Below are 15,036 nucleotides of genomic sequence, written 5' to 3' on the forward strand. Positions count from 1 at the left end.
TATTCACCTTTGTAGCGTGGTACCACTGGCTCTGTTGGCCCCCTTTTCTAAAGGAAAACGTTACTAAAGAAGGTTGTTAAAAAACAGATGTCTTTCTTGAAATTCTCAAATTGCTTCATCCCTCAATTGCTGGGCAATATGTAGCCACTCCTTTGAAGTGGGCAACTAGGCTGTGAATGGGTGAGATCACACAAAGACATGAATTTGTCTTTTGGAATGAACTTGAACTGAGCTCAGGCCAAATATATATCTTATTACAGAATAGCTGTAAAATGAATAGTCAAAAGGAATTCAGCATTTGTCTTTTCAGCCCAGGTTACCACCAACCTACAAGTGTAGTCTTGAAACTAAGTTCCTTTAAATGTTTAAAGGTGTTATTGTATTTTTATAAAACAGACGTGTGTCTTGCATCAGGTGCTGCAGGAAAATATTTATTATTATTATTATTAGGGCGATTTATAAAGCGCCTGGTTTACGTCTGCAGGCGTGTCCCCGCGCTGTGAAAAGTGGAGTAGGCAGTCCAGGCAGCCAGCGCATCCGTCTCCCGTCTGAATAAATGAGTCTTACGTTTTTTCCTAAACACAGGTTCTGAGGCCTCCAGACGTAGCTCTGCCGGAAGGTCATTCCACTGCTTCGCTACCAGGTACCTGAACGACCTTCCCCCCATGCCCACTTTCTTGATTTTTGGAATTTTCAGGAGACCTGTGCAAGAGGAGCGCAGAGTCCTTGTGGGCTCATACCTGGTAACCAGACTCTGTAGCGGGGCCGTGGCTTTGCCACCCAGTATGCGGTGACACGTGGCAAGGGCCCTGAATTCCACCCTGCTCCTAACAGGAAGCCAGTGCAGGGCCTGGAGCGCTGCCTTTGAGGCAGATCTTCTAGGAAGCCTCAAAATAAGGCGAGCGGCGGCATTCTGCAGCACCTGGAGGCGCTTGAGAGCTTTTCCCGTGGCCCCCAGATACAGCAAACTGCCGTAGTCCAGGCGTGAGGTGACTAAGGCATGCACCAGCGTCTGGCGAGCAGAGATGGGCAGGAACTCCAAGACCTTTCTCAGAGTTCTTAAGACTCCGAAACAAACCTCCACCACTCGGCCGATCTGGGGGCCAAAGGCCAGGTCAGCGTCCAGCCACACCCCAAGATTCCTTACTTCCCGACAGGGAACCGGTGTCTCTCCTAGGCAGGGCGGCCACCAAGCCGACATCCACACAGAGGGGCATCCCCCCACCACGAGCACCTCGGTCTTGCTGCCATTAAGTTTCAGGCAGTTGCATCGCATTCTGTGTTTCAGAGGTGCGTGGTACAAATATTAACTTTGTCTACGTCCTTCTCATATCTGTAATTATTTGAATATTACAGAGTGACAATGATGACAATTTGGAAAGAAATTAAAACATGTTTGCTTTTAAATAGAGCGCAAAACTAATGTAGCATGGCCTGGTTTGGTGAGTACACTATGTTGATGTTAGGACAAAAACAATGGTAGATGTGCAGAAAAAGACGGATTTCCTTGTTCAATTACCTTGTGGTCAAGTGGAAAATCTGAAACCAAAAATGAGGTATCTAAACTCCAGTGTGAGCATAACAACATAGACACTAGGTCACACAGCTGTATTATACAATAGATCCTGCCCCTCTTTTCTGAATAGGGTTTTTTAGGGGACATTTTGCGTTGAGTACCTGTACTCCACATGCTTTGAAGCTTCTGTTGTCCAACTTCTGGCTTCTAGTCTTCTGGCATTCTAGAAAGAAAGTAAGATGGGCCAAGTTTTAATTTGCATACACTGTACAGATGTATGAATAAGCAAGCATTTTTAAACCTGCACAGAAACTGTTTTACTCACTGATACTGTGCTCTTTCTTTTAGTAGATGGGTTTTGTTTATGTGTGCACATTAACAGGAGCACAGCTAATGAGTCAAGGATAGGTGCATGTGATATGGCAGGAAATTTGATTTCTAGGTACCCGTTTAGTCAATCTTTTCTAACAAGCATGTTTGTATGTTTTTTTTTTAAATATTGACATTCATCATATTGACAAATTCACCCAGAGGAATGCCTTTTTCATGCACAAAAAGTGTATCTGTTGGAAAGTGGGTTATTGGTAGGGGTACAAATGCACCTACCACTAGTAATACGGCCATCAATATGGTATAGGGGCCAGTAAAGGTCTCAGTAAATTAGCCCCTTGCTCAACCCTTGGTAGTAGACAATGAGCAGTCTGGCCTAACCTATGGGACAAGAGTGTAAAACACTGAAAAACACCAATTTATAAAATAAGTAAGGCACAACACAAAATAAACATCCCAGACCAATTTATAAAAATAGGAAATATTTTTATGAACACAGACACCAAAACAACAAAAATCCAATGTAGGAACTGGAGATAAGATTTTGTAAAGATTAATCACTTAATAGTGCTCAAAAACATGTAGTGCCACTCTGGGACATCTGGTTATGCTTGACCTGGACAAAGTCAAAGTTTGAGTACAACCGCAATGGAGCCCTAGTTGGATACACTAAGCGGGAGGCCCCAGTCAATATTTTACCTTCACATTTAGAAACTTTTCTGGAGCTTTTTCTTCCGACATCCCTCGACCCTCCACAGCAGGCCAGATTCAGAGAGGGTTCAACGACTTGACTTTCCTGGAAGTCTGGATCTTCCTGGTTCCTGGAAGTCTGGAGCTTTCAGTGTGGTGAACCTGAAATTCTGGTCAGGTCGCACTTTAAGGAAGACGATTTGACTATTGACGTCGGGTCGGTCACCTTATAAAGATTTTTCACAAAAGTTCTCCAAACTTCAGGAGGTGCCTCCTGAAGGTGTCCTTGTAGGTTCAACGTGTCATAATCACCAATCCAAAGGGCTCGAATCTCCAAGATGGTCTCTCGGATTTCTGGACCATAATTTCCACACTGCACCTGGCCAAATCCTTAAAAGTCCATTGGAGGCACCTTAGTCCTTTTTGAAGCAAGGCAGAGTCCCAAGGGCTGTATTACCAGATTGTGCAGAAGGCACAGTCATTCAGAGGGAAGTCCATTGGGTGTAAATCCAGGTTCCAGCAGGGTAGTCCTTTTCCTTGTAGTTTCAGGCAGCAGATCTGAGAGACTATGCAGATCTTACACATTTATTCACTGTTCTGGGGCAACAAGAAGTAGGCACCTCTATCCAATGAGGTTCAGGGTGCCACCCAAAGGCATGTCAACTTCCTCCAATGTCTGGCATCTTCTAGTCCCACAAAGCAATGCACTTCCAAAACCCAACATGGATGATTTGTCTCCTAATGTTTCTGCCGAATGGTTGGCGTTTTTAGTTTTATGAAAATCATGAGATTTTAGATCGTATTTGACCAATGTGGTAGTCCACTGAGTTGAATGAAGCTTGTGCAACCTGTTTTGGTCGGATGATGCTTCACCAACTTTTTAATTTTTTTAAATGAGGCAATGACATGGGGATGCACCTCATGTGAAAATCTACCATACTGCAGCTCATGTGCTGAACAGCGTGACTTTGCTAAGTGCACTGCTTTTCTTCATATTCAGTGTCAAAAATATGCTTTAATAGTCCAGGTAGTATGATAGTCATGTTACCAGATTCACATTAATTATTGACAACTTGCCTTTTAAGGCCCTGGCCATTGGATTTATGATATAAACCATAAACAGACAATTTGATCACAATCGATTGCAACAACAGGAAACTGAAGAAGTGTGTCTAGGCTTCGCTTCCTATTTCAGAATGTTTTGCAGTTTTATCATAGGTCTTTTTTACCTCGCTCACTGTACATCTCCCTCATTAAATTAGCTAAGATTGGGTGCAGACATGTAGAGGCATTATATGCAAAGATGTAAAAATCAATAATGGGATTCAACAGGTGCGGACCTGATGGTATTAAAGTTCTGAAATCAAAATATTTTACTGCGGTTTGAGAACTTTAGTGCATGCCAAGAACAAAGTATTCCGCACTAGCAGCATGTGTTCTAATAATGTCCTGAAAACTAAAGTAAATCTAAACAGAATCCTAGAAACTATATTTTGCAATATTACACATGTATATATTGTTTATTTATCTATTGCTGGAACAAAAACAGTTTGAAATGATATACATGGCAACGGTAACTCCTAAGCAGCTATCATCTAGGATAACTCTATACAGAGAAGTTCATGTAATTTATCATCCACCAACTAATATTGAATGGTAAACATAAACATAATGGTACCTTAACCTCCTAACTGCGCCAAACGTTCCGCGCTAGTGAGGAATGTTCTATTGAGCGGGCGGGGCCGCGACGGCCAACGGAAGTGCGCAGCACCACCGAGGTAGTGAACGCGACTGCTGTTGGCCGTCGGCAGCAGCGATGAGGTTAAATTACTTTTATCACCCACTGGAAAGACAAAGTGTCTAAAATTGTTCATCTAGTGATATGAATAGGTCAAGTAAGGGTAACGTTATGCGTTATATCCTGCCCAGAACTGATGTCATCTCTTTTGCAATGAATTGTGTTGATAATGAATGAATCATTTAATGGAGGTATTTCTAAAGAGCATGGCTACTCAGAGGAGTGACCCGCAGCTGCAAAGAAATAGGAGTCACAACAGGTAGGAAAGAACTTATTAGAGAGTGAAAAGCCAAGTCTTGAGTTGCTTTCTAAACAATTATTTATTGTTTACTTGGCAGTGTCCCACAGGCAACTTGTTCCAACTTTGAGGTTCCAGGAGGGAAAAGGATCTGCCTTCGGATCTAGCTCGTTTTACCCTAGGAACTTTTACCAGATGGCCATGAAAAGGGCGCAGAGATCTAGAGGGAGAGTAGAATTAGATTCTAAGCACAGATAATCTGGCCCAGAATGGTGCAGCCCTATGCATAATAGTCAAGTTCTTAAACAAGATCCTATTTCTCCCAGGAAGCCAATGCAAGGTGAGAAGGGATAGATGCTTGCTTCAGAAGATGTAAGGCTAGGCGACCAGCAGCGTTCTGAACAATTTGTAGTTTCTGAAGTAGATATTGTGGGAGTCTTCCATAAAGGGCATTAGCATAATCCAGTTGAGACATCACCACAGCCCGAAGAACCATGATCCTAAGAGACAAGAGGATTCGCAGACATTTTTTGGCCGTGCCCAAAAGACCAAAACCTGCACTAACATGATAAGGCTTATACACATTTATAACACAGACTTGATTATGAGTAAGGCAGAGCCAAGTTTCATGTGTTCATTTCACTCCATTTGAATACAAATCATTCTGCATGCAGAGAAATTGCATGCAGAAATAAAGATCAGTAAAATTGCAAGAGTCCTCTTGCAGAACAAATTAGGTTTAAAATAGCTTCCAAAATATTCACCTGCAGAAATACAACCACAATTACCGAGAGGTAAAATCAAATGTAGAAAATAGAAAACAGCCATCATGAGGTGAGTGGGAAGCATTTCCATGTAAGGAATTAGCACACATGTACTCCTCATTTCCTGATCAGGTGCAAATTGTGTGCAAAAAGTAAAAAGACAAGTGAAACGCACAATCATAACTCAGTTTCAACAAAAAGTGAAACATATTACGTCATGGAAAATTGGTAAAATATGTAATTTCGGGGGGAGGGAAACCAAAAGACATAACGCCACATAAGGGAGCCACTGGGCACCGGTAACTAGAATTACCAAAAGGTTCTAAAACCAGCCCATGAATAACCACACTTGTCATTTATTACCTGACCAGGAAGCATGCACATGTAGTGGAGTTCTTCAACCAGCATGGGATCTAACTACTCGTCAAAGCATAAACTAGTTCTGACATGCCTCGACCCCTTGAATATGACTCCAACCTATGCGCTGAAGATATACAGGTCGCACATGGAGAACATGAACCATGTTCTCAGTAATATAGGAGTGGGATTGGAATGAAATATTGCCATCAGGACAGAAGTACTCCCCTTTATTAAACTGCTGGCTTTCTGTTAGAAATGGGGGTCTCTAGTTGGCAGAGGTAGGTACCTCTGTCCAATTAGGGACCCTTCTTCCTAGTCAGGGTAAGGGGGATACACTTCTAAAATAACCCCTGCTCCCCCTTGGTATATTGGCACGAGCAGACAGGCTTATCTCAGATGCATGGTGTAAAGCATTTGTGAACATATACAGTAATACAGTGAAAACACTACAAATGGACAACACACCAGTTTAGAAATATAAGTAAACGTTATCTAAGCCAACAAGACCAAAAACAACAAATATCCAACATACAATACTCTAAAAAATAGTTACTTGTGCAAAATAACCTTTAAATTGCAGGAAAACAATGAAAATACCGTTCCTCTGACTCGGTAGCTCCGTCAGGGGCGACTGCGATACTGAATAGACTGGGTCTAACAGTTCCTGCCAACCGCATCAATACGGGTTAGCAAAAGCGTCGACAGGCTCGGAGACAGTACCTTTTGTTGTTGTGGCCGACAACAGGTACGAGCCGGTCTGGGGCAACTGTCGCAGTTGCTATGTGAGATGAAAGCATTGCAGCGTGCGGCGTCCTCACGGCTCGTTGCAGGCAGTGGATCCTTGACAGAGTTGGTGAGACCAAGCCTTGCATTGCAGGGTGAGGCGATGCTCGATGCGGTGCTGGCAGGTCACGATGCGGTGACGGAGCCGGTCGATGTTCGAGGCGGGCAGCAGTGGAGTCAATTAGGTCAGTGCAGCGTGTACCTAAGCGTTGCGGGGTGCGATGCCCACAGGACGTGAAGTAAGCAGCGGCTCATTGACGGAGTTGGTGAGACCAGGGTTGCATTGCGAAATGAGGCAGCGCACTCTACGGTGCCTTCAGGACACAGAATCCTGCGACGGACTCGATGACAGAGTCGGTTACCCTTTTGTTCTCCAGGCAACTGAAACCAGCGGTTCCAGAGACGGTGCCCAGAAGTTTGGTGAGGTCTTTGATGTTCCTGAGACCTTGTGAACAGGGGGAAAGCTCAATACAAGCCCTTGGAGATCTTTCTCAAGCAGGCGACACAGCAAACAGCAATGTCCTTTCCATGGCAGCAAGTAGCCACTGCAGGCCAACCCCAGGCAGCAAACAGCATAGGGGCAGTATTCCTCCTCAGCTTCTTTGGCTCTTCTCCTTGGCAAAGGTTCCTTGTGATTCCCAGAATTGAACTGAAAGTCTGGGCCCCAATATTTATATTGTATCAACAGGGAGGAACACAGGGTTAGGACAATTATTTAAAGGGGTCCAATGTATGTGTCCTAGAAAGACTATCAACAAAAAGAAATACAGAGTTCCCCGGTTGCAGTCAGCTAAAGGACTGTCATTGGTCTCTCTCTTGTCGGGTCAAACAGTAAAAAGGTGAGTGTAGTGAACCCTCTCTTGGAATTTTTGGGGTACCTCACACAAGTCGCCGGTTGGACTACACTTGTAATCCCACCCGGTGATCGTTCAGCGTCATCATCGGTACCCTGCCCCTGCGCCAGGCTGGCAGTGCAATGCCTGTCGGGCAACAATACTTGTTGCTCTTTGGCGGGGATCTTCTATTCCTTCGCCAAAGGGTGTGTGGATGTAAGGGGACCATGCAAGGAGGTAATATGTGAGTGTGCAAAAGTGAGCGTGGGTGAAATAAAAGGAGTCAGTGGAGTCCAAAAATTGGGATTTTAATGATATGGCTCACTGCTCTATTAAAAATACAAGGGGTATAGAGGCAGAACTATCAAGGTAGTGAGCCTCATTCAACCCTTGGTGAGTGGATGGTCAACATGTTTCTTGCTTATAGAGCAATTCGTCAGGACCAAGGGGTGCTCATATGATTTGCAAGGGCTCCCCCGTGATCAGGGGGCCCAGTATACGACCTGGTAGGTGTCGTATGGCAGTCCTTTCCTCAGGACCCTTCCCAGGACCGTTTGTTACACTACGGAGGCTTCCTCGAGCTGACCGGGTGGGGCCAGGACTTGGTGGAGACCACCTCGGAGTTCCTGGCGTAGGGCGTCTAGTCACCTACCCAATATTTATATCCCAAAATCCTTTGTTTTCTGGTGGCAGTGAAGCCTTGGAGAGGAGCCTTACACTTCCCGCGTGGGAAGTCTGGCAAGACCTACAATGAGTATCAGAACTCTTACACATTTGGGGCCAGTAAAAGTGGGTGAGAAGGCTTTCAAAGTTCTTGTCTTGCCCCAAATGTCCTGCCACAGGCACATCATGAGCCAGACCCAGTAGGAAGGCTATGAAGCACTTGGGTACCACCAGCACACGGGCCGACCCAGGCTCAGCATCCTTAGGCTTGCTATGCAGGAGACAGTTCTCCCAATAAATCCAATGTGATCCAGACTGATCACCTTCGGCTTACTTTGTAGCCTGTTGTGGCAAACCAACAAGATAAAGGCACCTCTGCTGCTCCTGGCAGAATTCCTCCCTGGAGGGGCCTCCTTCCTGCTACCAATGGGTCAACTCAGGCAGGTCCCCCAGTTCAGCCTCTTGTTCCCCTATAATTTCCAGGGCATCCCCCTCAGGGTTTGCCTCCTTCTGACTGTGGGAACTTTGGGGGACGGTTTCCAGCACCCCCTGCCTCTTCTCCTTCTGGCAGGCACCTGGGTCACTCTTTCAGACTCCAGGTCCTCTTGAATACCCTTACCGGGTGCCATGCACCGAGTGGTCACACACGCCCTCTCAGGCAGACCCAACAACTCCAAATGAGACCTCCACTCCACCTTCGCCAAGGGGAGCTCTCCAAATCAATGCCTAGTAGACAGTCAACAGGCATGGCTGGCCTCACTGCTACTTTCAAGGTACCTGAGACCAATCCCCCACTCAAAGGGAACCTGTGCCACTTTGCAGAGGCACTCTGAATTGTCAGCAGCAACCATTGGGTAGAATGTGTTGGGGACCACCTGCTCCTCAGACTCCAGCCGACAACGGTCCCATTGGCTCTGCTGTCTTCCAGAGCCTCCACACCATGGCCATTGATCGTCACTCATTGCCTGTACCTTTTAGTGTTATCAGGCAGATGAGCTCTTGGAACCATCTCGCTGTCTCCTAAAGAGACCAGGAACATTTCTGCCTGACCCCTTCCCTCTGGGGCACCCGACTCCTTCCCCAAGGCTACACTAGCCATTTGCCGGGGTGGTGCACCAGTGGGTGCGGTGGCCATCTACATGCAATAAATCAGCCACTTGGTTATGTTCCTTAGGCAGGTGATAGACTTATGTCTCACCATCATTTTTCCCAATGACACACACACTTTCAGTGCAACAAAGACACGATTCTATGGCATTGGAGTGGTCCCAAATGTGTTAGTGGCCATAGGCTAAACCCACTTTTTCCTTGTACCACACGTACTACCCATCTGCTGAATTGCACACTGTCATTTGAACAATGTTCATGAATTTTCTCGTAGTGTAGTCTTTTTGATTGTACATGGGCTAGAGTGTTTGGCAGTAGGAGCAGACCTCCTCTGAGGCCTGATGGAGTGACATTTTAAGATGTGGAAAGTTGAGGAAATGGCTTCTGGAACTATTGCCAGGAGCATGTGTCCATATGTTGGGCAACTGCTGGAACTGCATCCGTTATATGCATGGATACTTGCCTCCAGTGACAAAATGCTCACCTGCAACTATGCATTTACATTCATGCACAGCATGTGTCATACAGCAAATGGCCCATCTGCTTGCCCTGTTCTCTGCAAGTTCACCCACACGTTGCCTTTGGACACACCTCATGTCCATGCTGCAATAGAACCTGATGGCATGTGGCATATCTGTGCTCCTGGAGCTGCACCCTCACTCCTGACCGATAATGTCACACAGACTGCAGGTGATTACCCTCCATCACAATAGCTTCTGTGGAGTAAAATGAGTTTGCTTGCAGTGTAACTTGACCCGTCTCTGTTGCAGCAATCCTTCAGGACATTTGATCCAATATCTGGGCAACAGAGGTGGCGGGCACAGGGGGACATATTCTAGCTGCCACTGGCTCCCCACTGCCTATTTAAGTTACATCCAGTCTGTGTTTGCTCCTTGATCTGATAATAGCACATCCTCTTCTTGCTCCTCCTCCTCCCCACATCATGCCTAGCCATGTCTCTGCCACTTTGTGGAATTTATGCTGCCACAATGGGTGTAATAATGATGGTGGCACCATGTATGCCCTGGTCAGAGATCGAGCAGTGGTGACAAGCCTCGATGGAAGATGACTGGGTGTGAATTGGGTAGTTGGTGTTGAAATGGCAGATTTAGTGCTGCTTGCTGGAGATCTGGAGATGACAGTGCCAGTACTACCAGTTGAGTGCTCATTGCCACTGTCTGTGCTGTGAATCCATAAGTGGCACTGGTTTGGTTGGAAGACATGCCTATGCTTGTGGTGGTGCATTGCTAGTACAGTGCCCTCCTGTGCTAGGCAACCTAAAACATATTGATGCTGGATTGTTTAATGACCTGACAATCCCACTTCAGGACATGCAGCAACACTGCCATAATGTCATGCGGCATGCCTACCCTTTTGGCTCTATGTGAGCAATGTATGATCTAGCAATTACAATCTTGCTATCATTTGCTCATGATTTGTCCTGTACTGTCACTCATAAGCATGCACTGTCTTCTCTAATTGCTATGGATGATGTCTTGTCAGATATTACTTTGTTTCCACATGGCTCCATTAGACATACTAATCACTATCATGCATATGTCACATTACATATACTCATCAGCATGTTTAGAGAGTGGCATCTTATACATAACTCCTCTCACTTCGCCCTCACCTTTTATTCCTTCAATGCTAGTTAAGCTGATAATGCTCCAGACCAGCTTCCTAGTCACAAGGAATATCTGCTATAAGATGAACCAGACACAACAAAGCATAAAAGAGAAGTTAATAGAAGTTGAGAGACTGCTGGCCTGATCTTAGACTCCCTTGAAGGAAAACGGAGTCATTCTGAGGTTGTCAGAGGTTTCCTCAATGCGTCAAAGATTATTAAAATTCTAAATGGTGCCCTTAGATCCAGCCTAAGAGACCAAAAACTTGTAAAGGCCCTGCGTAAGGAATGCAGGAAGGCACGGATAGCAAGGATTAGGGGCCTGCGGGAGGAAGCTTGGGAGAATTTGTCACTTGCAGCGGACACAAAAAACATGAAGGATTTCCGGTGAGTGATAAATGCACCATTTTCTATAGAGGACTCTGATCCCACCTTAGATACTCAAGTGGGGGAGGGTGGATGAGTAGCTCATTTTTAGCAAATTTTTGGAGCTGCCGATGTGCTTTTAGAATCTTTTTATAACTTTCCACAGGCACCTATTAAGGAGACCTTGGTATTCAATATTGCAGAGATGAGATTGGGCTTGGCTCAATGTACCCCCTTAAAGGCACCAAGCCCGGACAGGGTCCCAATAGATTTTTTCTAGCTTGTCAAGAGATCTTGATTCCATGTTTAACTAATATTTTTAATATTATAGATACAGTGGGCCCACCAGTCTTATGGAGCACAACAATAATTATTGCTATATTTAAAAAGGGGTATAGGTATAACCAAGCAAAACTATAGACCTATCTAACTTCTAGACAGTACAGCAAAATGGATGGGATGACTCTTGCTAAATGGATTAGAGGATTGGGCCACAGAGATCAATATCTTAATAGCAGTGCAGTATGGTTTCCAAAAAGGAAAGGGAACAATAGACCAATGTCTTAATTTAAGTTTAACCATAGCAAAATATACATCAGCAAAATCTGAAAAATGTATATGGCCTTAATTGACCTGTCACCACTTTTTATTTTGTTTCTAACCCAAAATTATGGGCCATTTGGGAATAGATTGGCACTGACGCACCAATAGTTTGTTTTAACCATCAGATGTATGCTCAAGCCACCACTTGGGTTTGTTATAGCAGGGATGGAGAATGCACAAGGCCTTTTAAAATAAAATAGGGTGTAAGACAGGGTTGTGTCATTGCCCCCGTTTTATTTTCTTTATACACTAATGGGGTGCAGGCAGCTGTGATTTAACGCAGTACTCCTCCCAATAGTGCTTTATGCAGATGACGCGGTGTTAATTGCAGGAACTGGGGTGGGGCTACAGAAACTTTTAGAGGCTTGTTCCAAATTCATGACCAGTCTGGAGCTTTGTGTCAATGAAGCCAAATCCTTTGTATTAGGATTAGGCACACATCCCAAACAACTCCCTCTGTTTCACATATGGTTTCATAGATTGGCAGTGGTGGATACTTTTACTTACCTGGGGGTTGTGTTTGACAGAAAAAATACTTGGTCAAACATGGAGGATAATAGGGTCCTGGCCATGGAGAAAAGTGGCCGGGCTATCTTCAGCTTCATTAAGAAGGTGGGTTCCAAGAATCCCAAGTTAATTAAAAAGGTGTATGGTGCAAAATCTGTCACTGTAAAGGGTGGGGGTCTGAGGGGTGGTGGCAATTGATCAATTACAAAGCATAGAGGATTGCTTTTACAAAAGATTACTAGCATTCCCAAGTAATTGTGCAAATGTTAGTTGTCACGCTGAGCTAGAGGCCTCATACATTTCAGACATAGTGAGACTTGCTCTGATTATGTTATGGCACTCGATCTGGAAGAGAGACCCAGTTAGTGTGATCCAAAATATCATCATGGACTGCATGGCCCTGGACAATATATATAAGATCACATGGCTGCAATACGTGAAAACAACGCTGGAAAGTCTGGGTTTGGGGGTCTATTTGTTAAACCTTCCAGTTGTTGATTTATGTCTCCAAGCAACCAAGCAGATGCAAGTCACACCAAAACCTCAGTACTTCACATGCCCCCGTCCTTACTCAGGTGGGTGAACCATATTTGATATTTGTGTCAAATCCTCAACACCGTTTCATCCTAGTCAGATTTTGTCTGAACTATGTATCGGTAATGATGGGTTTTCCCAAGAATAGTTATTCGCGAAACAATCTGTCAGTATGTCCTCCTGATAAAAAGGTCCGTCTAGTTCGACCTGCATATATTATTTTTTTTGTAATTTTTATAACTCACATAGGATCAGGTACATTCTCCCACTCCTGCAAAAATACCATTTCAAACACTGCCGTCCTGCACTTCATGAAAACAAAATGTGTCTAATCTTTGGTAGTTCTGTTATGGCAATGTTTTTAGGTCTCCTGGATTACTAGAAAGGGCCTTGACTGAATGGGATAGTGAAGTATAAAAAAGAGATGGCTAAGATTAAGATCGAAGTCACAACAGATTGTATAGCTTTGCGTGAATTGTATTTTTAATCATTGGAGTTTATAAATTAATTTGAAACGTTTTACGAGGCATGTAATATGATATACACAAACATTTATGTATTATACCTGATTATTAGAAAGGCCTGACAGATTGGGTTAGTGAAAAGGGACAATGCAGTTTATACTTTTGTGGGGATTGTTTTTTTAACCATCAGAGTTTATAGATTAAATATTAATTCTGTTTTGTGAGGCATTTTATATATGATGTAAACATATTTGTATCAGGGATGCCTTTATTTTCTTTAATGCACTTTATATGCACTGGTAAAAATGGAAAATAAAGATTTATGATGATGATTTAGATTCATCTGAAAAAAATCATACCACAGAGGAAGCATGTCATACTAGGAATGTCAGGCGTGGTAGCTGACAGGCGTGAAGAACATGAAGTCCCTGCCTAGGGAAGAAAAGTGACAGTGTAAGAGTCAATACGGACACTCAGTGTCAGATAGTGACCTCAGAGCAGAGAAATGATGTCAAGCAACTTCTAGACTTGATAGGGAGAAGGTCAACAAAGAGCTGTTCCCGAGAGCAATGGATCAAGTACTTACAGTTCAGGCATGTCAGTAGTGGGAACTTGGAGAGCAACATTTTTTTAAAACATATTGAACAATGAAAGAAAAACACCAGCATCTCCGCTCAGAAGACAGTGGTAACTGTAACTTCCTGCTCACTGTGGTTACCAGGACACATGTAAAAATAATTTATTAGATGTGCATGTACGGTACTGACAGTCTTTTTTAGTTGTCTATCAAGACCTCATGTTGTCACACACAACATAACATCCACATAGATTGTGGGTTTGGACAGCCCCTTTAAAACAGGCTGGTGCATATCGGCTGGATTTAGGCATTGGCATAGGGAATGTCATCACCAATTGTATCAACCATGGCACTTTGTGGATCTAATTAAAAGTAGCTCACAACTCACAATACCTTTAAAGACTTTTACTTTTTTCCAAGTAATGTTTGCTGAAAATACACCATTTAGGTGAGCCATGTTATACTTCTGATCTTCCTGCTGCCACCAGACATCACAATTTGGACGCTTTGGAGTGTTAGTACAAAGAGAGACACTCTTCCATTCACACACCGCACAGTCATCCCAATAATACAAACACAGCTTTGGTGGCCAATCCAAGATGTTTGCCAGGCATACATACTGATTCACCTTCATTAGAGCTCCCATGGACTTTATTGACTTCAAGCCATACAACATGGGTGAGGAGAAATTGAAACCCCTCCTTGCCGCAGCTTCTAGGCTTGTGATTATTCAGCCATTCCCTGAGGATCATTGCTATGGCTAGCATCATAAGCATCCTGACATAGAGTCACTCTGTGCATTACACTGTCTACAGTTTGTCAGTCTTAGCTCAGTTAGACACAGGCTGCAGCTAAGCTTAGGTGTGCTCACGGTAGAGTTGCCGAGTGGAGCCTTCATGCTCGAAAACATTCTGTGCTGTGCTGTCATGCTGGGTTCCATTTCTTGCAAGGCCAGGTGACAGGTACTACCTGTCAGGCAGCCATATTGGGTGAGGATCTTTTAATTTATGGGTAAATGCTGTGTCTGGAACACGGGGTGTTCCTTGGTGACTGTGGCGAGGAAGACGGACGAGGATGGTAATGTGAGGTTCTTTGCAAATCTATCCCATGTGGGTGTCTTAAAATCTTTTAGGCTCTTTTCCTCATACACCAGTGGTGGACACCCCTGCCTTGCACATCGGCTTGTGATATGCCCCCTATTTAGAATATAATTTGAAACTAATCGAAGATGTTTTTGTAGTTTGGTTGACATAGTAGGATAAGATCTCACCTCCTA

At 44.2% G+C, this 15,036-nt stretch overlaps 1 protein-coding gene across 5 annotated transcripts in view; it reads right to left on the reverse strand.

Moving 5' to 3' along the window:
* The window catches only part of RTN4R (reticulon 4 receptor), a 906,839-nt gene that overhangs the window by 521,187 nt on the left and 370,616 nt on the right, over window positions 1–15,036 (reverse strand). For all 5 annotated transcript variants that reach the window (XM_078665914.1, XM_078665916.1, XM_078665918.1 and 2 more), the window contains one exon: window positions 1,678–1,739. In XM_078665914.1, the coding sequence (XP_078522040.1) occupies window positions 1,678–1,739 (62 nt within the window). The remainder of the gene's footprint in view (window positions 1–1,677; window positions 1,740–15,036) is intronic.

Source organism: Lissotriton helveticus, chromosome 11 (genome assembly GCF_964261635.1).
Source record: "Lissotriton helveticus chromosome 11, aLisHel1.1, whole genome shotgun sequence".
Lineage (NCBI taxonomy): Eukaryota > Metazoa > Chordata > Amphibia > Caudata > Salamandridae > Lissotriton > Lissotriton helveticus.